This window comes from Sceloporus occidentalis, unplaced genomic scaffold (assembly GCF_023333645.1).
Source record: "Sceloporus occidentalis isolate IW3139 unplaced genomic scaffold, rSceOcc1.0.p SCAF_51, whole genome shotgun sequence".
In the NCBI taxonomy this organism is placed as follows: domain Eukaryota; kingdom Metazoa; phylum Chordata; class Lepidosauria; order Squamata; family Phrynosomatidae; genus Sceloporus; species Sceloporus occidentalis.
The window spans coordinates 4,333,926-4,357,247 of record NW_028317031.1 but is presented as its reverse complement, the minus strand read 5'-3'; the positions used below and the strand labels follow the sequence as shown (position 1 = coordinate 4,357,247).

Below are 23,322 nucleotides of genomic sequence, written 5' to 3'. Positions count from 1 at the left end.
CATACATACACTAAAACATATATAAAATAGAGTGCAAAGCGATACATTTGGGTATAGGAGCATAGGCCCCGTCATCATTTGGATGTCCTTAGATCAATGGCGACCCTCCGCAGTTATTTATGCTCATTACATGTTCGTGCCACCTGTATCTGCACCCTTCCGAACAGGAATGAGTATCACGTAAGATACCCCTACCTTTACTTATAGCCAAAAACTGTAATGTAAGGAAGTTCTATTTTAATGAGAATGGTGGTAGATACATGGAATAGCCTTCCATCACAAGGGATAGAGGCTATTACAGTGGGGAAATTTAAACATGCATTGGACAGGCATAAAGCTATCATGACCAGTTCTTAACAAGATCAAGGACTGATTAAGACCCGATCTTTACATCAGGAAAAATGGGCCAAATGGTTTTTATCTGCTGCCAATGGTTCCTATGTTAAACTCCCTACATAAAAGCAACAGCATAAGATACTCTGTTAACCCATTAATAGATAAATGGGAACTACAAAAATATCTAGAAGCACTATAGGATTACAAAAGAAACATTACAATATCAGAATAGGATGTTAACATCAAACTACAGTACTCGAGGAACACACAATATATTCTGATGAACATTCATTTTGGGGTTTTTTAAATAAATGTCAGATTGCAGATATTGGGGACACTCTGTTCAAATGAGGATTAAGAACCGATCTGCAACCTCGCCTGCCAATCTGTGACTTCATTAAAAATAAAAAGTCAACTGGTGGAGTCTACCTCTCTCTCCTCCTCTTGTTCTTTTCGGATCTGTTCCAATCGGTATTGTTCAGCAATTTCTCTTTCTTGAGCTTCTCTCTGGGGAAGAAAAAAAAATAAACGTTATCACTTAACATGTACTTTTAGGGCACAATCAGCCGCTTTGCCCTGAACCTGCGGATCACTACGTCGGGACACGAGAATAAAGCTCCATACCTTCGCGCGATCAGCTTCTAGTGAAAGGCGATAAGCTTCATCTTGTTCCCGCTTAACATTCTCCCTCGCTTCTCGTTCATCCTAAAGGGGGAAAGTATAGACGGATGAATGAGTGATGGGTTTACGCACATAACACAATAGAGCAGCTCATTCACTTTTACATTATAGTAGCTCAAGAAGTGAGATTTTTGCACCCCTTCTTCTGGCTCTGCGTGAATCTAGTACATCTGGGCTCAAAAATGTACCTTCTAAGTCTGATGACGTAGGAAACCCACCAGGTTACGAACGGACAGATACCGTCGTAGCTTCATACAGTCCAGTGTTTTAGGAAGTAAACATATGAACTTTCTGATCTATGATTTTTATTTCTAGCAGTACATTTTGTAAATTGAACTAACGCCTAATTCTATAAATCCTATTAAGGATCCGTGAATGAAACTTTTCAATGATCAAAAAGACTCTTTTGGAACTCTTCTAACGGAGAGGTTAACGCGTTCTTACACATTTATTTATTACATTTATTTATTTTGAAATAAATACATTGAAAGATGTGCTGTGCCAATAATAAGCGGCAATAATTCTCATCATCCCACTGAACATTTATTTACGTGGCTTTTTCACGGACCTTTAGGGACGGCAATTTTTCTATTAAAGGAATAATACATAAAAATAATGATGTTGTGTGCAAGCTTGGCCACGGTGACACACTCCCGAGATATTAAACAAGTGATTTGGCCTCTGCATAGTGCTGCAGTTGTCTCTGTTATCGTATCCGTTTATCCCAGCTTACTCCTCGCCAGGAGCTGAGAGCAGCAAAAGTCCTGTGGCTTTTCCCTTTAATTAAACGCGGAATCTGTGGTCTCTCGGCGAGGCAGCGGAACTGCTACACGACTCTCACTGCGGGGCCCGGCTTTAAACCCATGAAGTTAATTTGAAACGGGAAAGAGAGGAGGGGGGGGGGGGTAATGATCGAAACCGAGCGAGAGATGTACACTGTATATTCTCACATGGGTTTCAGTTTTGTTCAAGTGCCATTTAATGAGACCATGTGGCTTTGCGTATTCAAATAATAACAATAAACCTACTGTGTTTGCACTAAAAAAAAAAAAAAAAAAAAGTATATGAAGGAAAAACAAAAATAAAGAGAAACGAAAGCGGATATCAGCGCGCAGGGCAGACGATCAGCTACGCAAGAAAATAAACCAATGAGGAATTCGGGAAATATAATAACAGCGCACAAAAGGAACGATTAATGAAAATAAATACACTAATCCCCGGGGTATATGCCAGAATTGGCCACAGCAGAGCGAGCGTTTAGATGAAAAAAAGTTTCTAAATGAGACTTTTAGGGTCTGCGTTAAATCTAATTTAACATCATGCTTGAATATCTTTGTTATCGTTGCCTATTGGTATGGATGAGAAGGCAAACTATAGGATCCAATGCATTTTTCCCAATGGATTTTTTTTAAAGTGACTTCAGATACAACTAAAATATGATTGATGCCAAATTGGGTGCCACGGTATTCTTACGCACTCAGAATGCTACTTTATGATCGATGGCGTACAGAGGTTTTATTTTTATCGTATGTAAACTTGGACATAGTCGTCGATGGCTCATAGTTCCACAATTCTGCATCGGCAAAAATATTTCTGACCAGTCTGCGAATCCAGACCAACGGAACAGAAGAACTTTAAAGTGGTTTATCATTGTGTGAGTGCACGTTTATACAAAGAACATTTAAGATAAAAATATTTCTGGTTGGTTTCAGATTTTTTAAAGAAATACTCCAAATTGATCAATTCATTTCTTTCCTATCATAGGGTCGGCTTCCTATTGGCTGGGGCGCTATATATTCCGAGCATCCCAGCTGCTACATAGTGGGGGATTGGGCCCTCTATTAAAACATTTTTTTTTATTATTTTTTTTTAAAATACTGCTACAAAAATATTTATTTTTTTTTACACTATAAGAATATACTGTTTCATGTACATTAATGGTGGACTGAAAGAGAAGCACTTAAAATAAAAACTTTCCATGAAATATACTTTGATTTGCATCTTGATAAATATGTTAATGTTGATAAATAGAATAATATTACTGATATGATAAATATTACTGGGGCAACATTGAACAAAACTGTAGAATCCCATAAGATTTCAGAGCCATAGAGGTCTCTTCTCTGAACAAACATAGGGCACACAGGTTGGCCGCGCATTCAAGCAAAAAGAATAGTACTTTAAAGTACATTCATTATCTTCTTACCGGTTTTATTAATATCTATACAGTACTCGAGCAGCGTATAAGTCTGAAGTTATAGACGGTATAACTGGACCTGTGGATTAAACAATGAAGGCACTTCACTGAGAGGGTGGTAAATAAGTGAAACAGCCTCCCAGGGGAAGTGGTAGAGGCTAAATATAGGCATGTGGCATATCCTGAATCTAAGACAAGACCGAGCACTGAACTAGGTATTCACAGCTGAACTAATAGGTAGACCTGATGGGCCCTGACTTTGCTATTAAAAGGAGAAACGGCACAGCCCACGGCTACCATAGCCAGATCTGTAGGGGTTAACATGGAGGCAGATGCCGGACTACGCTCAATTCACCGCCCGGCGGTGGAGCTGCTTACGAGCTCTGTTTAGAAAATGTCACAAAGCGACCTAGTGTTCTTCTCAATAAACTCCGGCAAACATCAGGAATTGTGTATTCATTGCCAACAGTTGCCGGCGGCAGGTCGGCCGAGTTTGCCGCTATCAGAAATTTCTTTCTTACTCCGGTGCTTCGCGTGAATCGGAAGGTGAGACCGCCGGTAATTACTTGCACGGCTGGATGTGGGGAGAAGCAGCGGCGCTGACCTCTTTTGTGTAAGAGAAAGCGCAAGCCTGCGGTGAATTAAGGGGACAGGAGCTCATCACCGGGCAGAACACAGGCTGCGCACCGCGGCGAGGATATACTAAATATTTCATGGCCCCGAACATGTGTAAATAGCAAAAATTTACATTTAATCTTCAGTAGCAGGAGGCATGCAGTGGATACCCGATGAATAATTATTCGGACCAAGTAGCAGTCATTAGAATTTAGCTGGGTGATAGTTGCGTATTTGCAATTAGTATCAACAGTAATATTAGCCTAATAAATCCCAAAGGGGGGGGTGTTCAAGTAGAATGGAGAAACCATGACGAAAGAGGCTAAACCTCCGAAGAAGATTCCTATCGATGTGTACAGTGAGAGACGGGGAGAGATCAGTCTTATAAATGTACTTTGAGGTCATAGAGTTACCAGTGATCTAATAAAGGTGGCATTCTTCTATACTATATGATGAGTAGGCAGAATTGTAAGCATGTCAGTGGTCTATAGGCAGCCAAAGATACAACATAGTACTGAATGCTCAAGGAGGAACACGAAATAATATATCTCATTTACACAATTTCATTTCTAACACACTTGATGCTGTTTCTATACACAATTCTAGGGCTGTAGAACCCTGGAATACACCCATACCCAACGAACACGCTGGGGTCTATTAACTAAACCGAGAGCTGGTAGGAGAGTTTCGATTTTCACGTTCTTTACTTTACTATTTATTATCGGGAGCAACACTCGCAGGTTCCTCCAGCAAGAACATCTCAGCTGGCCCTGCAAAATGTGTAATTTAATGATTGAGACTGAAGAAAGATCATAGATTTAACTATCCATTATACAGGGTTAGTCGAGTCCCCCCAGCAGCAGACGCCCTTCATAATGTATAGAATTCCAGAGTTGAAACACAACGCTACTGCAAACTCTGCATAGTACTCTCCATTTAGTGAATAGATCCCTATGAGCTCCTAGACAAAGTGTAACATTAAAGAGAAAAGTGGGATACTTGGCAGATACATGAGTTCAGTACCAGACTGCATCCCGCTTACTATCCACAGTAACATCCACCCTGAAGATGGGTAGTTTCCTTAATTATTATTATTATTTGTTGTTTTATATAGCGCCATCAAATTCCGTAGCGCTATACAATTGCACAGACATACATAGGACACCCACCGTTATATCACGCATTATGGGAACCAAACTGGTATTGTGTCCTTTTGGGCAGATTATGAGAGTATGGTGGGGACTGTAACAGGCGTATACAGCGTAGCATCTCTCTTAAACCAGTCCTCGGCACCTGCCCTTAGCAGATCTCTCCCACGCAGTAAAGGGCCTGCATGCGCGTCCCGCAGCACAATTCATTTCTAACAAACAGCACAGTTAGAATAATAACGGCAATAAAAAGTAATATCTTCACTCATACAGCTTTCTTTATCCTTCGATCACAAAGTGCTTTATGCGGTAATAAATACATCTCCCCGTTATTACTGCTGCACATTTTATTTATCTGCTGGATAAAAGGCTTAGCAGGTTCCCAGGGATTTCAATCCGTGACCTTCTGGCTGTTAAGATGTTATAGGAACCTCACCCACCCTGTCTGGCATTTAGCGAAAAATGCAATATCTACTTTTCTGATTACAGTTATGGAAAGACGAAAAAAAATCAAAAAAATCAATGTACTGCCTCTGATCCGCGGCAAAACGTTTTACTGCGAGAATTTAACGGAGTCGGTGCAGTTATCCCACTCTCCAGGCTGGTCTCCGAGCCAGTAAACAAAATTAACTATTACAACCAGTCTATTTCTAAGGAATATACCCCATTCCATGACCGAGAAATCATTGTAATAGAGCTCTGCTCTCTATATATGATATATTATATTCGGGGTAAATACTCAGGACTGATTGATGCAGCAGATGAAACGGATTCAAATTTGCAGATTAAAAATAATTTGTGAAAAGTCCTGAAGGGACGATGTGTGGAAAACGAAAAAGGGAGACTACTGCAAACTAAATATTATATATCATGAAAATATTATATATCATTAAAACAGCAGCGACGACGGTGTGTGTGTGTGTGTGTGTGTGTGTTATAATGGGTAATATAGGAGCGCCCACAGGATATAAGTGTACAAATAAATCCATATTTAGGAAAATTCAGGTGATTTTAAGAAGGCCCTTCTAAAAAAAACCCAAAAAAACCCCCCACATTTATTATGATGCGTTCACTTTTTAGTATTAACAGATGCCTTCATAAAGACATGGTTGGGGTACAATAGGTAAGAATACATTAAGTCCTTAGAGCTTGTGTGTAGATATGTGTGTGTGTGTGTGTGTATATATATATATATATATATATATACACATATATACACACACACATATATACATATATATATATATATATATATATAGTCAGTTTTGGGCGATTTTCTTTATTGTTTCATATTTTTACCATGGAATTGTTTGATTGTAGTTATTCTTGCTTAAGGTGACACGAGCAGCTCGCGGGGGGATCACGCTTCCGCAGAGGAGCACTGGCTGCCGCATACATTTGTTAAATATCACAGTTATGCCTTCGATCTCCACTTAATCTCCCTTCTATTTAATATAAAATATTACGTTTCAGGTTTAAGCTCTAATAACTGTCAGCGCGAAAGCATACAGGCGGGGGTAAAAATATTTTTCATCCGCCGCGCACAATAGTAATGTAACATTTCACTACATCCTCAAACCTTTCTCGCTTAAAGAGACGGGCGAATGCAAACAAATAAGCTCTGCTGTTGGCAGCGGCATTACGTGGAGGCATGGGAAGAAGCCGATACAAATGTCAGACGGAAAATCCCATTCTGCACTAAACCCCATAATAATGCCATCTGTCTGCGGGCGCCCGGCGCCTTCCTCCGCGGCTTACAGGACTTATGCTCACCATTTAGCAGAGGGGATAACAACTGTAAGGGTGAAATTCTCCAATTTTCATCAACTTACTGGATCCGCGGCTTCACATTATAGACCTCTGAAATCCCTCTTATTTTCTCACCTTGTGGTAGAAATTAAAGAGCAGTTCCAATTCATTGAATGGCGCTTTGCATGGGATAAACAACAACAACAACAAAAAAGGCTACCTATTACTTTAAGACAACAAAGAAGAACTTTAAGGCTAATGAAATTTTAATGTTCAGTTTGCCGTTTACAGGAGGGCTGGGGAAAAATGGAATTTACTAACGTGGAAAATCTTTAAAACGTGAAGGTGGGGGAAAAAACTGGCCAATTAATCCAGCAAACATGTAGTTAGAGGTACTAACACTTTGACCCTATTGGGGTTATGACCCATTGACCTCGTAGGGGTTATTTATTATTAAGTGCGCAAGAACCTATAGATAAAGAATGAAGATAAAGCCAGTTATGCCCAAGCTGTAGGTACCATGGTAGGTCGGATCTGATAGATATTTTATGCAATTTGCATGCGGCCTGGAGGTTATATGGGAAATGTGTGTGGGGGGGGGGATTTCTTATGTCCTGTATTTAAGGTTTTACTACAAATTATGCTATTAGTGTTGAAGGAATTTAAAGAAACTTTTTGTTGGTCTCACTACAGTTAAAACAACAAGATATGCCAAATCGCACATAATGGAAGTGAATATGTGAAAACGTGTTTGTTTCAAATCATACAGCGATCTAATATCCTGTATTTTCAGTAAGTCTTCTGGATAGGTCTCTCTCGATCGCGCCAAGGGTTAACGGGGCTGTAGGCAGATTCTTAATCTTATATACAGAAGTTTTACCCTACAACACACAAGAACACGGAACCCAAATACTAGTGTAGTTTTATTTACTGTAAATGAGTTTGCGTTGGAAGTATCACTTTCATGTGCAAGAAAACAAAAAAGGGTTTTCCTGCACTTCTTGGCAACGGTCTTTTTGCCAAAATGGCTCGTTTCTAGAATTGACCATTTCTCCTCTATTCTTGCCGTTAATTACTGAAGTTTGTCAATATAGCAGGGGTTAAAATCCACTTGGACTGATTAAAGAATCGAACAGAACAGCTTATGGCAGCAAGAAAGGGTTAATGGAACGAACAAAGGGACAGGTGGAAGCTGAAGTTACTCAGGTGGCTGCGAAAGTTTCCCTGTGCCAAGTTTATGCAACGTTCAGTCCCGCTGCAATAACAGGCTTTGAACGAGAGACGTAAGAATGCGCAGGCAGGGCTTTCTCACGTGGGCCGGGTCGCTCCGCGGCCGCCGCACCCGGGGGAAGCTTGTCACAAAGTGTTACTGTAATCCTCCCAGACTGCTTCCTTGGGCAAGCTTCAGGTGCGCTCGTTCGAACCGTACGTGTTTAGTGCTCGAGGTCTCGTCGGGTAAAAATGTCACAATCTCAAGTGTTACTCAATTCTGTTATTCCAGACTAAACCCATCCGTCAGCAGCAGGGTTTGCAGCCAACTGTGGCGGAGAAATGCCGGGAAGATTTAACTTCAATGCAAATTTGTAGGTTTTTCTATGGAGCTTCATCTTATACGCTAAATAAACACATATCACACGTCCCAGAGCAAACACATGTAATATCACATGTCTCAGAGCAAACACATGTAATAACACATGTCTCAGAGCAAACACATGTAATAACACATGTCTCAGAGCAAACACATGTAATAACACATGTCTCAGAGCAAACACATGTAATAACACATGTCTCAGAGCAAACACATGTAATAACACATGTCTCAGAGCAACACAAGAGAAACCAAGGCAGATCTAGGCTCAAAAACATAGAATTTCACAACAGAAACAAACCATTTGGCCAATCCAGTCCACTTTTCCTACTGTAAAGTCCTTGGTCTCATCTTCGAGACGCCTATCACATGCATGTTTAAATTCCCTTACCTTAAACTCTTGGTGGCTGTTCAATCTATCTACCACCCCCTCAGTAAAGTAAAACATCCTTACATTACATCTAAACCTTCTAACATTTCTCCTCCTCTGAAACAAAGTCACCTCCTGTACTTTAAACATTTCTATCACATCCCCTCTTTCCTCCATGCTATACATATCGAGATCCCTTAGCGTTTCCTTATCATTTTTATCCTGTAAGCCATTGACCATTTTAGTAGCCCTTCTCTGAACGCAATATCTCTTTGGAGATGGGATCTCCAGGGGAGGTCCAGAGATCTGTAAGATCCCTCTTCTTGCTTTTTCCGCTGCTAGTTTGACTTTAAAGACATAAATAGTCCCCAAAAGACTTAAAAAAAAAATACTTATTTACTGGTCCTTGTTGCTGCTCTCTGACACCCAATTTAATTTCCGGCATTATTAAGCAAGATTTACTCCAAGCCAAAAGCACATATTTGTTCATTACAAAATATTCTTAATGCGGGTTACGGGAAATATTGTCACTTCACAGTAAAATCTTTCGAAAGCTCTGTAAACACTAGAAAAATAAACTGTTTTATTACCGTACAAAGAAACGGTGTTTATCGTCTTGTGGTTTTCATTAACTACATGTAACTATAAAGAAAACGGCAACAGAAGCCAGTCTGTATCCTGCTGGCTATTGTCGGGCTTGAAAGGGACTTGCGTTTGGATACATTTTGATCTTCCAAAGAACAGGCAGGACGCTAACAAAAGGACTGACAACGATGGGATTTCTAAGAAACTTCCATGTGTTAGAACACTAAGCCACAAAAAGAAAAATATTGATTTTTCTCATGGCGCTGAACTTCAATAAAGGGAAAAAAATAAGCAGCATTTCAACCTTAATAGTTTTAATAGAAAAGTGTGGTTATAACTAAAGGCTTTGATGAGGTATGAGAACCAAGTAGCCCATCTCATCTATTACTTATCCAAAACGTGCTACCGTCACCCGCTGGCTCTTATATGTATACGATCACCCCAGAACCTTTTGTATTTTATGAAAGCTGGAAAGAATATGGACAGAATGAGACACCTGTGCCTATAAGGTTTATTTTTTTATTTTTTTTTAAACAACGCACACATTTTCTTATAGTTCACAATGCATACAGGTCGGAACACACGCCAGGTACCATTACCAGATTGTCCCAAGAATCAATGGATTTCAATCTGGTTTAACCCTGCTGATTCTTTCTAGAATGATAGGGAGTGGGGTGCAACACCCACTGGAGCTATATATATATACTGTATTGGCTCGGATATAGGCCGCCCCCGTATATAGGCCGCACCCTAAAAGTTTGGTGCTTTTTTAAAGAAAAAGTTTTTTTCTTTAAAAAAGCACCAAAAAAAACATGCTGCCACTCTGCCCCCCCCGAGATATGCTGCCACTCTGTCTCTTCCCCCCCCCCCGAGATATGCTGCCACTGTCCTCCCCCCCGAGATATGCTGCCCCTGTCCTCCCCCCCCGAGATATGCTGCCACTGTCCTCCCCCGAGATATGCTGCCACTGTCCTCCTCCCCCCTCGAGATATGCTGCCACTCTGCCCCCCCCCCCCGACTTACCAGAGGAGACTCCCGGATGTCTTGCGGGGCCGGCGGGGGACATCTACGCAATACGCGTATACAACTTCCGGTGCCGGCACTCAGTGGATGTGCCGGCACCAGAAGTTGTATACGCGTATTGCGTAGATGTCCCCCGCCGGCCCCGCAAGACACCCGGGAGTCTGCTCTGGTAAGTCTTGGGGGCAGAGGTAAAACGCATCGTGCGGACGGTCACCGGCTGCGGCGATGCGGGTAAACAGCCTCCGCAGCCGGTGACCGTCCGCACGATGCGCTTAGACAACCTCCCGTGCCGGCACCCCCCCCCCCGTGGAAAGTGCTGGCAGGGGAGGCTGTCTGAGCGTATCGGAGAGTAGGATGCAGGTCCCCTGCACCGCTGCGGGGGATCTGTATCCTAACCCCACTGCCTGCCCGGCGCTAGACCCCGAATATAGGCCGCACCCCCACTTTAAAGACTTAAAGTGGGGGAAAAAAGTGCGGCCTATATTCGAGCCAATACGGTATGTATATATATATATATATATATATATATATATATACATACATACACACACATAGATGACAAGTTTCCCTTGACATTAAGTCATACAAAGAGAGACGCACACAGTGGTATTTTCTTAGTTGTGGCCCGCGACGGACTATTAGTTTCAAATGAAGTCACTGTAATCACAGACTGTACGTGATCTTTTCAGCATAATTGTATTTATAAATTGGGTCACCGATCAATGTGAAACCTGCCACCCTTATATTATACATTGCAACCTCTAGCACCTACAGCCTTTAAATCACAAAAAGCAACTCTTTGGTAAAGGTCCATTTAGTGACAAAAGGGGGCAGATGACTTCTACTGTCCTGGGCAGAAAAAAACCCAAACTTCTAGCACGTTTCTGTCCTGGAAGGGTTCTTGTTTGCTCCAGGATAAAGTTCATTATTTTACTTCTTATACTAGACATAAAAGTTCTAGCCTTCTTCTGTGTATTTATATAGAGCTAACCAACCTGTAGCTTCGGAGCAGAGGAATACAGCTCTTGGCGACATGATCGACGCTTGGGTTACAGTTACAGAGGAGCTGCTGCAAAGGCTACAGGAGCTACCAAAAATTTCCGAGACGTCTACTGGTTTACTTGGGTTCAGGCTCTGATACCGGTGTTGACTGTATAGAGTGAAACCTACACCATAAACCAACGTACCATTAGCGGCCAATCTCCCCGGCGTGGGCAGGTGCGCCGCGGCAGGTGGCGAGCCTTACCTCATCCTTAATGTCTTCCTGCTGCTGAGCGGAGAATATTTCCATCGCTGAAATCAGTCTCATGATGAGCTCGTCCACGGATGTGTTCCCTGGCAACGAGATAAGTGCGGAGGCGAGTCAATCAGAGAGGAATTAGCGGCGGGCAAGTTTTAGAAACATGGCAGATTAAAAATATGAAACCCAATTAGAAAAGGTTTTAATTGACCAACTTGATGAGACACTCCAGGTTGACATTCTCACTGCGTAACTCTAGTAAATGGCGGAGGAACTGTATATATATATATATATAGAAAGAAAGAAATATATAACAGCAGCTCCCGTTTAAAAGATTATACGGGAGATAATTGCTGAGAAAGTGTTCTGCCTTTCTCGTTATGCAGCAAAGCCGACACGTAGATATAAAATAGCAGATTAGAAGGTAGCTGGGTGGCAAACAAATACAATTACTAGTATAAAAAGATATTGGGTATATGATTTATTCATTGTATAAGGAGACATTGGAAAAAATCTCACCGACTTAACTATACATTATACAGGACCAAGTTCTGCAGCTCAAATTTGTCTTGGCCCTTCATAATGTATAGTGAAGTCAAGGAGCTGAAACACAACTCTCCCTTTAGCGAATAGACTGATGTATTTCTTATGCTATAAACTTTTATCCAAGCACAAAATACTTTCCTTCCTCTTACTGATTCATTGCTCAGTTTGTATTATTACGATGTTTGAAACATATTATAACTGGTGTAGAAACCAGACATTGAGTATAATTAGACATGCTGAACCCACCGCTACATGTCACATGTTTTCCAGTGATAGAAAGATGATGATTATTATTATTAGAAATGTGTAAAAACTGCCATACAAGGATAACAAAAACATATTTTTTATTTTTTTTTTAACTAAGGTAAATTGTTTTAGTGATATTTTTTCTTTTTAGAAAATATTCCCTTCTAAAATCTTCCTGCTGTCTTCAGAATTTGGGTGAACGAGTGAGTGAGTGAGTGAGTGAGTGTGTTAATTATGACCTTTGTGGGTAGTTGCTATGATTTTTGTAAATGGTAAAAATGTGTCCCAACATGGGTCTGCAACATCACACTTTGATCCAAAATTCAACCATCAAATCCCATTAAAGCCGTGAAATGTTGCACACCTGAAACCAGTTTGCCTAAATTGTTGCATTCCTACCAAAATTGTGTTTTCCAGGTTTAAGCGTTGCTTGCTGTGAATGGACTAAAGTCACTCTGCTAGGGACTGGTATTTGAAGGCAATTAGCATCTGCTGTTCAAACTACAAAGATTGAACCCCACATTCCTGCTTAGGGGTTCATAAACGTATCATAAATATGCTTTTATATATATATATATATATACACACTATTATCTTTGCATTTTATGCAATTTGGGATTATTTAAAGACAAATTTGAAAATTAAACATCTATCAGGGACTATACAAGAGGGACAGCAAGGAAAAGAAATGAAGAAACTTGGCCAGATTCTACATCGATTGTCTTCTGAAGCACCCATGGACACACGGAAAGCTGAACCAGTGCTGGAAAGATCTTGTTTAATTGCATATTATAATTTACAGTAATCGTTAGGTTTACTTCCCCAGTTGTAATCAAAGTACCTTGGATTACGTTCAGTACTTCGTTGGATGATCTCTTCCCCATGATAATCAGGAAAAGTGGAAACTGGTCGGTTTTCTGCGTGCGGACAGTCTGCGCTACCACGCTGCCAAAGTGCCGGGTACACAATGTGAGGAACCTGCACGGTAAGAAGAAAATAATGAGAAGTTCCCAAACAAACAAAAAAAAGATCCATTTTATTCCTAACCCCACTTGGTTGTCAATGATGCAGAGATTCAGATCAAGACAAGCATCTTGTGCCCTTAAAAATGATGTTTTTCAATAAACTTAAAAAAATGATATTTTTCAATATACTACATTGGACATACATACATTTCCTCAGCCTTTTTTTTTTTATTTTTTATATATATTATTTTTTTATGCATAATCCTACAGACTGTGAGTAAATGGGACATCCTAAAGACTAACGGCTGAGCGCCCATAATTATTAATAATACACAATATACACGCATTATTTTTTTTTTTCTTTTGAAAACTAATTTTCTTAGTCTTATCGTTGCTCTTAATTGTATCAAAATAGTCCTTTTCACCATTGATTGTGTAGCTTTCAAATTCATAATTTTTTTGAATTCTGTATTAAAAAGGCAGCTTATTTACTAAATTGTCAATATGTAACAGGGTCGAGGTGCGTTTCACCTTATGGACTTAACTTTTCATACCTGAACATTTCTCCTGCATAAAGGCCCAAGTTGGCCCAAAATAAGTTAAATTGGTGAGGGGGAACATTTGATTGCACCTTGAAGTAACTTACCAAGGGTTGATAATTCATAGTGAAGTAAATGAGGTGAAATATTTAAATTCACTTATTTTCTGCAGATTTTCTGCAGAACACAAAAAACATACAAGATATCCTCAAAGAATTTTCCTGCTGTTTATGAAAACGTACGTGTTTAATTTCTTTTTAAGTTATATAGGGTGGCACAATTTTAAAGTACAAATATACATATTAAAAATGAGTAATTCCATTACATTCACGCATTTAACCAAAAAAAGGCATTTAGATATTAGCATATAAAAGTCTGGCATTAGTATTCGTACCACGATCTGAAATAAATGAAAAAACTGATATAGCTTTTCTCTTCCATTAGAGGACTGTCTGAAATTAGCATTTCTTTCAAGAGAAAAGGGTAGCTTATGATATGTTTTCAGATGTGAAGGTAAAAGTAAATGTCATAATAATGATGAATTATGAAAGACCAAATGCAAATACGGAATGCTTTAATAAGATCCAATTTAATAAAGTCTGTAAAAATAATAGAGTTTTAATAACATGGGTCAGAAAAGGCAAAACTGTGGAAATTTCGGAGAACTCACCGCTGAAAGAGGTCTATTAATACTTAATTATTTTCCAGAAACACAATTTAAATTGAGTGGGTTTTTTTACTGTTAGAGAATAAAAAATGTGAGAAGTGGTGGAGTAGAGGATATGATTAATTAATGATAAACACAATCTAATAAGGCATTCATATGATTCTATTATCCCATGTGGATTACCTTAATCATTGGTAAAATAAAGACAATAAATAAACGAGTTTTCTACTCATTTGGGGTAGTTTTATACACTGCTGCGTATATTTAAAAAAAAAGTTTTTTTGGTTTTTTTTTTTTAAAGGAACAATTCGTCAATAGATTAAGAATATATATTTTTTTAATTTTTAGCAAGGACTGAAATAAAGGTATTTATATTTTATCATCTGCATGTTCTTAGTACAAAAATATAAAGTATGTTAGAAAAAAATAAATTATTATAAATAGATAAATAAATTATTATTATTATAAATATTGTGAAGAGCTTGGTATTTTGAACCTATAAGATTTTTTTTGTCTCTTCCTACTTAATGTACCAGCTTCAAACTCCCGTTGGGTGATGGCACCTGGAGGCTAAAGCAGAGACAGGTGGCAGCTAGGACGTAATCTAAGGACAGAATGCTCTGGCTCAATATGGTAGATTGACCATTGGGACAAGCTCAAGAGCGATCGCTTGCGTTAACATGGGGCAAAGTCCAGCCAGCATTGGGCCAAAATAGCGGCCTGCAGAGCTGATCAAAAGAGCCAGATGTCGCGGCATGGAACAGGGCTCCTATTCACAGCTCGGAATGTGGATTATCCAGGTCTCCTCCTATGTATGGAGGGAGGTGAATTGTGGCTAACACAGGGCAACAGGCACCCCGCCATCCTTGGTTCTATCTCAATTATACAAATATTTAGTTGGATAAAGAAACAACGCAGGCATTTTTACAAAAGGTTTTCAGCTTTCTCAGTTTGTATTTTAATTGACAGTTGCAAAAATGTTGCGAAAACCAACGTCGAGGATTTCTGTAAATGCTTCTGTTAGAAAACAGTCACCCTCATTACCGCGTGCGGACCTTTGTAGTCCCTAAAACCGAAAATGTAATGGACCAACAACAAAAAAAGACATTTCACAAATGAAGAGCTGACTAGTACAGCCCTTTAAACCTTATAAAAGAACAGATATAAAATAAAAAAAAATTAAAATCTTTATTGCACTTTGCATATTCACCAAGCCTACATCTGTATAATAAATGCATGCACATAAATCATATATATATATATATATATATATATATATATATATATATATATATACACATACATACATATATATATATATATATATATATATATATTCATATTCATTCCCCTTTATTTCAGGAAACAAAATGTAAGGGTGATTTACAAAACTGACTTGAAGAAGAGGTCAGAATCTAATTAATTTGCATAAATCTGAGCCCCAAATAATTTATAATGTCCAGCATCATTCTCTGAAAATACTAACACTTTGGCTTCAGATATCTCAGAGTTATTTGCAAGTAGAGGTATAGGAACCGGATGAGTCCCATAGCAGAAAGAGGTCCCCAAGGGCGTCCGGAGGAGGCGACAAGGACACGGAATAAGCGTTACTGGTTCTGGTCCAGGCTGGATCTGGGTTGCAATGCTCCCAGTGCTGCTAAAGTCAAGCCCATTCAATAATACTTGGATAATATTTAATGACTTACTGAGATATACAATTAGGTGAAAAAATGCATTCTGTTCATTTTTCTCAGAGATTACAGAATTCTCACTCCATACTCATCAGATGTATGTAAAAACCTACTAAACCTGTTCAAATAATTTATGTTGCACAAACACACTCATTTGGAAGACTACTTTAATTAAATAGGAAACAATGTTCAGGGAGTGTGATTATTTGCAAAGCATACTAACCCTACTTTAGTAACCAACCTATCATAAAAAGGAATCAACAGGTTATTTTTTTTGTTTTATATAGCGTCATCCTACTCTGCAGCACTGTACAGCGGGTAAATGGGGCATAACATAATTTGATCTTCAGAACAAGACGTAAGTGGGGCCCCCCCTGATCAAATGAGCTTACAATCTACAAGATCTAGATGATCGCACAGCATCTGATTCACCACCGTTTCAGTGGGCTGAGGGTAATACATTGAGGGAATTATGCATGGAATAGACATATGGCACCGATTATGGAAAATGGCCAGAATAAGTGAGCCAAATGGTTTCTATGTGGTATCAAAATGTAAAAAAGATGTGATTTTTTTTTCCTACAGCGGGACTACCCCTATAAAGTTACTTAAGCCACAGATGTGATCTTTTGCGCACTTTTTCCCTTTAACATGCTGTTTTCAATGCACTTGGCTCACCATTTTGACTCCCGCCCCAGCTGTCTACTCCGGCTGTTCTTCCACTTGTCCAGGCGTCTAAGGAGCATTTGTACTTGAAGCAGTATTAAGTAAAATTAATTTCCTACATCTGGTTGATGTCAAGGGCGGAAAATCTCCCTAATCGTCTTGCTGAGCCGCGTGTGGGACATGAGAAGGATCAGCAGACGGATTCTTAACAAATTACTGGAGGGTGCTGGGGTCAAAAAGAGCGAACCGAAGGAAGCTCTCGCTGCAGAAATATTAAAATGTTGAGTTTCTGTGAAGAGGCAAAGCTTAAGACAAGCAGTTTGCCTTTTTCACCAAACATCAAGTGCTCTCAATCCTGACAGAGGGAAATTGAATCCACTAGGGCCATTATGGAGACGGCTTCACAAGTACAACACTTAACAGGAATTCAAGTGCACTACACCAACAATAGGTCAAAGCCTGAGAACAGCGCGCTAACAGACTCAAACCCCCAAACACAAACCACGAAGGAGTCGTAAATAGACGGCCCTGCCTCAAAACGGGTTCACTAAACTAGCCGTTACGTACTGTAACCATCACTTATTACACTAATAGTTCATATTGTAAGAACGGACCTGTCTGAACTAGGATAGTCATTTAAAAGACACTTTGTAATGGAAGCAATATAGTAGGTTAAAACGTGTGAATGGAAATTAAATCTATTTTTAAAATATTATGCATTTATACCGACTGAAAGACAAACACAGATCTTGACTGCAGAAAAGAACCATGGACATCTGCCCTACTGTAAATATATATATATATATATATATATATATATATATATATATAAAACTTAGATTTGTTCTTGACTTCGACATCCTCTTAACTTATCAAGTCCTTTGCAATCCCCAGTAGATAGGAGTTCTTTAGGGAAACTAATAAACAAGGACCCATATCTCCTAGCAGGATCCATTTGTGGAGTCTTTATTCCAGGTTGTCTATTAGTAGTTGAGCCGCATCGGGGAAGCCTTTTGCAGGGGATGAGTTGGTATTATATACATTTAGTGTGTATGCGTTAAATTTGGAGCAAATGTAGAATATATGTCTGAAGAGGCTGGTAGTCAAATCTGAAACTCCAGATGTTATTGAACTACAAATCCCAGAATTCCTTGCATCAAAGTTACTCAGACACTTTTGTTTCAGCTAAATATGTGTATTTAACCAACTACTTTTGGCCTATTTTTTTTTTCTTCGTTCATGCAATCTCTGTATACCTGCGGAGCTTGGCGAGTTAGTCCTATGATAGAGTTTAACTTTGTATTCACAACGAGGTCCTGTATCAATGCTGCAAATGGATGAATAATGCTTTTTTAACCTATATGCAGAGTTGTGTGTGTCTGAACAACGCTGGAGAATGAGTGCTCCATCATCACTTAACCATGGACAATTTTATCATTCATATGATGCAGCGAGTGCTTTGTGGGTGTCGTACTGTTGTGCCAAAGCCGACTTGCCCAGCTCCAGGAGAAGTCTGGTAACTCAAGGTATCAAGCTTCGTAATTCATCACTGAACAAACAGCTTCGTAACTGTCTCCACACAATCACTTATTATTACTATTATCTTTCATTTATATAGCGCCAACAGTTTACGCAGCGCTTAATACAATACATATATTCAAGGGGTATGACAAGACGAGAATTGACAGACTAAGACAAACCGAGACATTAGGTGGAGAGAGCCCGGCTCGCAAACTTGCACTTAGGCACAAGTGATTGCTAGCGTTAACGTAATAGGCGCAGCTTCTTGGGTACAACATATAAGTGCCATGAACCCTCCTGGACAGAAGTAAATAACACACAGAGAAAATGATGGCATTTTCAGCAGCATGAGAAAAAAAAAAAAAAGAACTGTTATTAACAACTGTAAAACACACTACAAAAAAGAACAAACTTCTTAGCCACATAATTGCCTCCCTCTTGAGATTCCCACGAGCCGACAGCTGTTCACCTGGACAGGAACAAGATTCCAAACCGGTATCTTCTTTTTGTACTGTACCAATGCCATTCAGAAATCGGATTATCAGCTTGTGAAAGGAGAATCTTCCTGGTGCCTGTTTAACTCATTTACGAGCGGACTGGGAAACTGCAGCAAACCTATCATTAGGAGAAAACCGAACCCTTGAGGGCTCGCTAAGCCGGTCACACGTTCTTATCCTATCAAGAGTTTCCTGAGAAGGTTAGTTTACCTGTTTTTGTGACAGGCCAAGAAAGGTATTTTAAACAGTTAAACCCCAGAGCATATCCAGCCCAGCTTGTATATTGTTTTCAGAGACTTTCACCTCTTATCCTTTTTTTTTTTTTTTTGGGTGCGATTAAGAAAAGTATTCACAAGTGCAGCCCCGGACAATGCTGTGCAGTAATTATGGCCAGTTAACAAAGAGATGTGAACAATTACTGAGCCATTCTGAAACTCAACACTAATAAAGTCATTAGATGCTGCCCTAGTCATGATCCTTCTGAAAGCGTCTGAAGTTACAGGAACACACGGCATTGTGCGGACGAACAATCGCTTCTGGCGGAATGCAAACCTCGAGTTAAACCAGGCTGCAAATTGATCTTGACGTTCAGTGAAGACGGACACTATAATCAAAAGCCCAGCAGAAAGAGAGACTATGACTGGGATAAATCATGCAAAAGGAGAATCTTCGGCTTCTCTTGCAGAGTTCCTGCACAGCTGGCCTTCGATTCCAGGAGAATAACAATAATAATAAGTGCCCGGACAGATAATAAAGGCTCGCTCAGTCCCCGCTGTATAAGTCTGCGAAATATACCGCTTTATAAATAAGCTATGATAATAAAGGTCGGGGGGGGGGATCCTAAATCGTAGAGGAGACTTCCTGAGTTTTATAGTGGGACATTTTATGAAGGGGATAATACATGGCGCTGTTGATTTGAGCTTCAGATTGAGAATGGTCCAATTTTATTAGGCCCAGTTCTGGGAGTGCTTTACAAGAACAAAAACAAATCCAAAACCTCGAAATGGACAGACTTTAGTTACCAATAGGGAAGAAGATGGCACTTCTTAAAAGTGTCCAATACGATGATGACTAGCAATGTTTAGGGTCAGACGGTGTAAACACGGTGTGGAGTTTCCAAGGCCCAGAGGCCGGTGCATTTTTGTATTCTGCTAATTTAATCTCTATGACAAAACATGCTACAATCGGAATTTTAACCCATCAGGCCAAAGACCAACGACTCAACCGGCACTAGTTTTTATATGGTACAGAACAGACACTAAATTGGAACTCGGATCCATCCCTTCTTTCTAATACTTCCCTGGAGATAAGTTCCGTCTCTAACTAGCCATTTATCAATCATAATGCGTTACAAAGAGATTATGGATCCCTTGCAGGACAAGCCTGTCCTTTTATCCTGTTGGGTGTGAACATGTTGGATAAAGCATATTGGATTTATTATCTCCAATATGTTCCCTCTGTGGGAAGCAGATAAGAAGAAAGCTCTCCGGAGACACACCTGGGGTAAAGAAGCAGAAGAGGGAGCTGTGAGGACATGGTCAGGGAATCTTCACTCGATTGGAGAACAGTTAAAGAGGTTAGCAGCAAGGGTCAGCACCTGTGAACATGGCTAATTACTTTAAGAAGAGGAGGGAGAGAGGGACAAGGAGCACACAAGAGCAGACTTATCAGATTAAAGCTTGCAAAAAGAGAACTGTTTTATACAAGGGCTGAATACTTTTATCCCTCAGCCAATGTAACCACTGACACCGTTAAAGGCTGGCCCGTGTGGTCAAATCTACTGTAGCTCAAGTTGCGTATGTAGCCACAGACCAGTCAGGGTGCCCACGCTGACCCCTGTCCACTGCCAAAAGCGCCTACAATGGGCACGTGAGCATAAGAACTGGACGACGGAGCAACGGAAGAAGGTGGCTGGTCTGATGAATCTCGTTTTGTTTTACATCCATGGAGGCCCCAAATCACAACTTACAGGATCTGCTCATAAAGTCTTGGTGCCGGATACCACAGCAAACCTTCAGAGGTCTAGTGGAGTCCATGCCTCGACGGGTCAGGGGTGTTTTGTCGGCAAAAGGGGGACCTAGACTATATTAGTAGGGTTGTCATAATGTTATAGCTGATTGATGTATATGACAAAGCTAGTTCTCGACGCTTGGAATCCTTTGGTCTCCTTTAAACATAAACACGTTGATCTATGCAGATAATATACATAATAATTAAAAACATCATCACCCTGCAACTCACACTTGGTGAATAAACCCCACTGTTTAGGTAACAGCTTTGATTTATGCTTTGACATAGCCTCTGCCTACAAAGTGGTACTCTAAAAACTGTGTCTGCCTTACTGTGTCTATTAGGCTAATTATTTAACTGAGAAGCATGCTATAATTAGCATTGGATTTTAGGTAAAATAGGTATCCCTAAGTGCATCAGCAACATGTACCGATAGGAAAGAGGCCAGCCCACATGGAGTACAGTAACTAAAACCCATATTTAGCTTTTCTTTAGCACACAGTACGCTACAGTCGCGCTGAAATGGGTGACTAAATTGGCCATTTTTGTACAGGAAAAACTGTTAAAACGCACACGCGGAAATATGTTAAAAACTGCACATGGAACAGAAGGTGGAAAAGGCTTTAACTGGTGCTGATCCTGCTCTCCGTGGAGCTGGCCCGTTTATTGCAATCAACTGCAATCCAAGGGTTAATCCGTGGTGTGCCCTCGGTGCTGAAGCATGTGTAACGCAGGAGTAATAATGAACAGCTGTGTGCCGTTTCAGAAGGGCCGCTCCTGTAGCGGTACTCACCCCAGGTTATCCGTGCAGCCGGTAAACTCCTATTACTAGTGTATCCAAGTTCTGCTACTTAATAAACTCCTTTAGTAAAACATTACAAAGCAATTACATGGCCACCGATTGCCACTCACAGAAAACGCTCTGAAACATGGCTTTTTTCCCTTAATGAAACTACACCGCAATTTTGGTTATTGTTAAATAAAAGGGGCAGAGGAATCAAACAGGGTGCGCGACAAAGCAACAGCAGGTATCCATCTGAATTGAGCCGCTACAGATGGTTACGGAATAGCGTTTCATTCTGCACTGGGTTATGGATAAAAGGTTGGGAGGGACGCCTTCGTGACTGTGAATGCTCACAGCAGTGTGTAAGACCTTCCTCAACAGAAGCCGAAGATGAAGTTTACTTCAAAATGTGTCTCCGGGTCTTCTTCCACAAACGTTTTGCTTCATTTTCTCCGCAATAAGAGCTTTAGGGGAAGTGCGGTATTTGGCAATGCGAGATATAAATCAGTAAAGGTGCTCATAGAGTTCAAAATTCAGAGAAACTCCTTTAGCTATTATACATGCAGGTCTGGAAGTTTCAATAGGGTTACTAGCTAACGAGGAGGACAATATCCATTTTCCAAGGATTAGGTGAATATTATAAATTTTAAATATTTTCCCTTATTGATTATATATAATTGAGTATATACACACACACGTAATATTTGGAAATAAAACCTACACATGAATAAAAGTGGAACTTTACCACAACAAAATTCAATTAATTGTAATCCTTTTGGCTCTTGTATGTTTCATGATCTAATCTGTCATGGACAGTGACTGCCAGTGGAGGGACTCACAGGCCACAAACAAGGATGAAGAACAGTAGTGACTGGTGACAATCAGTTGTCAAACAAATCTGGAGATGTTGTGACGTCACTTTATCTGTATAACCGACTTAACTAATGATGTCATCACTCCAGATCTTGGAGTAAGTCAGAAAGACTTGAATTTTAATTACTGTGCCACCATATTGCACACTGTCCTGTTGATGTGCACTGAGGTTTTTTCAGTAGAGTGACCACTTGTGTCATGTGTTGTGCATCTTTAATTAATGGAAGCGAGACAGGAAAATGAAGAAATGAGAAAACATGTTCCGGTGGTCCAACCCTGTACACTGACCAGGTGACAGGATAAGGTGGTGTAGCATAAAGCCGCCGTTATTTCAGCTATAGTCATTAATGTGTTATGAAAACTCAAATCCCGACGTGGTCTCCACCATATCACCAGAGCAAAGTCCAAGTTGGGACCGGATATTTTAACTACACATCCCTCCTGTACTAGGCTGGGAAGTGTGTACAGATCAAATGTAAACAAAATACACCCCAGAAGAAAGATTGTTAATTACATATTATGATATTTTTTGTGTCCAGCAGCAGTCAGTGGAAGGCTCTGGTCCAAGTCATCGCTTACCTTGCTCTGTTTGCTTCTCTCGTCATGTCCCAAGCCCAGGTAAGGAAGTTCTGGCTTAAATACGACACTATGGATTCTGCACAGAGCATTTGCGAGCAGAACACATTGGCGAGCACGCTCTCGTCGTGGTGGAGGTAGATAGCAAGAAGCTTCCTCTGAAAAAAAGCAGAAGACGGGTGATAGAAGGACGCCTAACAGGTGGCTCT

General features: G+C 40.1%; 1 protein-coding gene across 1 annotated transcript in view; it reads right to left on the bottom strand.

Moving 5' to 3' along the window:
* The window catches only part of LOC149288500 (FAS-associated factor 1-like), a 98,267-nt gene that overhangs the window by 11,408 nt on the left and 63,537 nt on the right, over nucleotides 1-23,322 (bottom strand). Inside the window, exons 16-20 of the mRNA XM_089491668.1 lie at nucleotides 23,117-23,271; nucleotides 13,166-13,302; nucleotides 11,539-11,627; nucleotides 961-1,041; nucleotides 766-843 (exon numbers count right to left, since the gene is read on the bottom strand). Of these exons, the coding sequence (XP_089347794.1) occupies nucleotides 766-843; nucleotides 961-1,041; nucleotides 11,539-11,627; nucleotides 13,166-13,302; nucleotides 23,117-23,271 (540 nt within the window). The remainder of the gene's footprint in view (nucleotides 1-765; nucleotides 844-960; nucleotides 1,042-11,538; nucleotides 11,628-13,165; nucleotides 13,303-23,116; nucleotides 23,272-23,322) is intronic.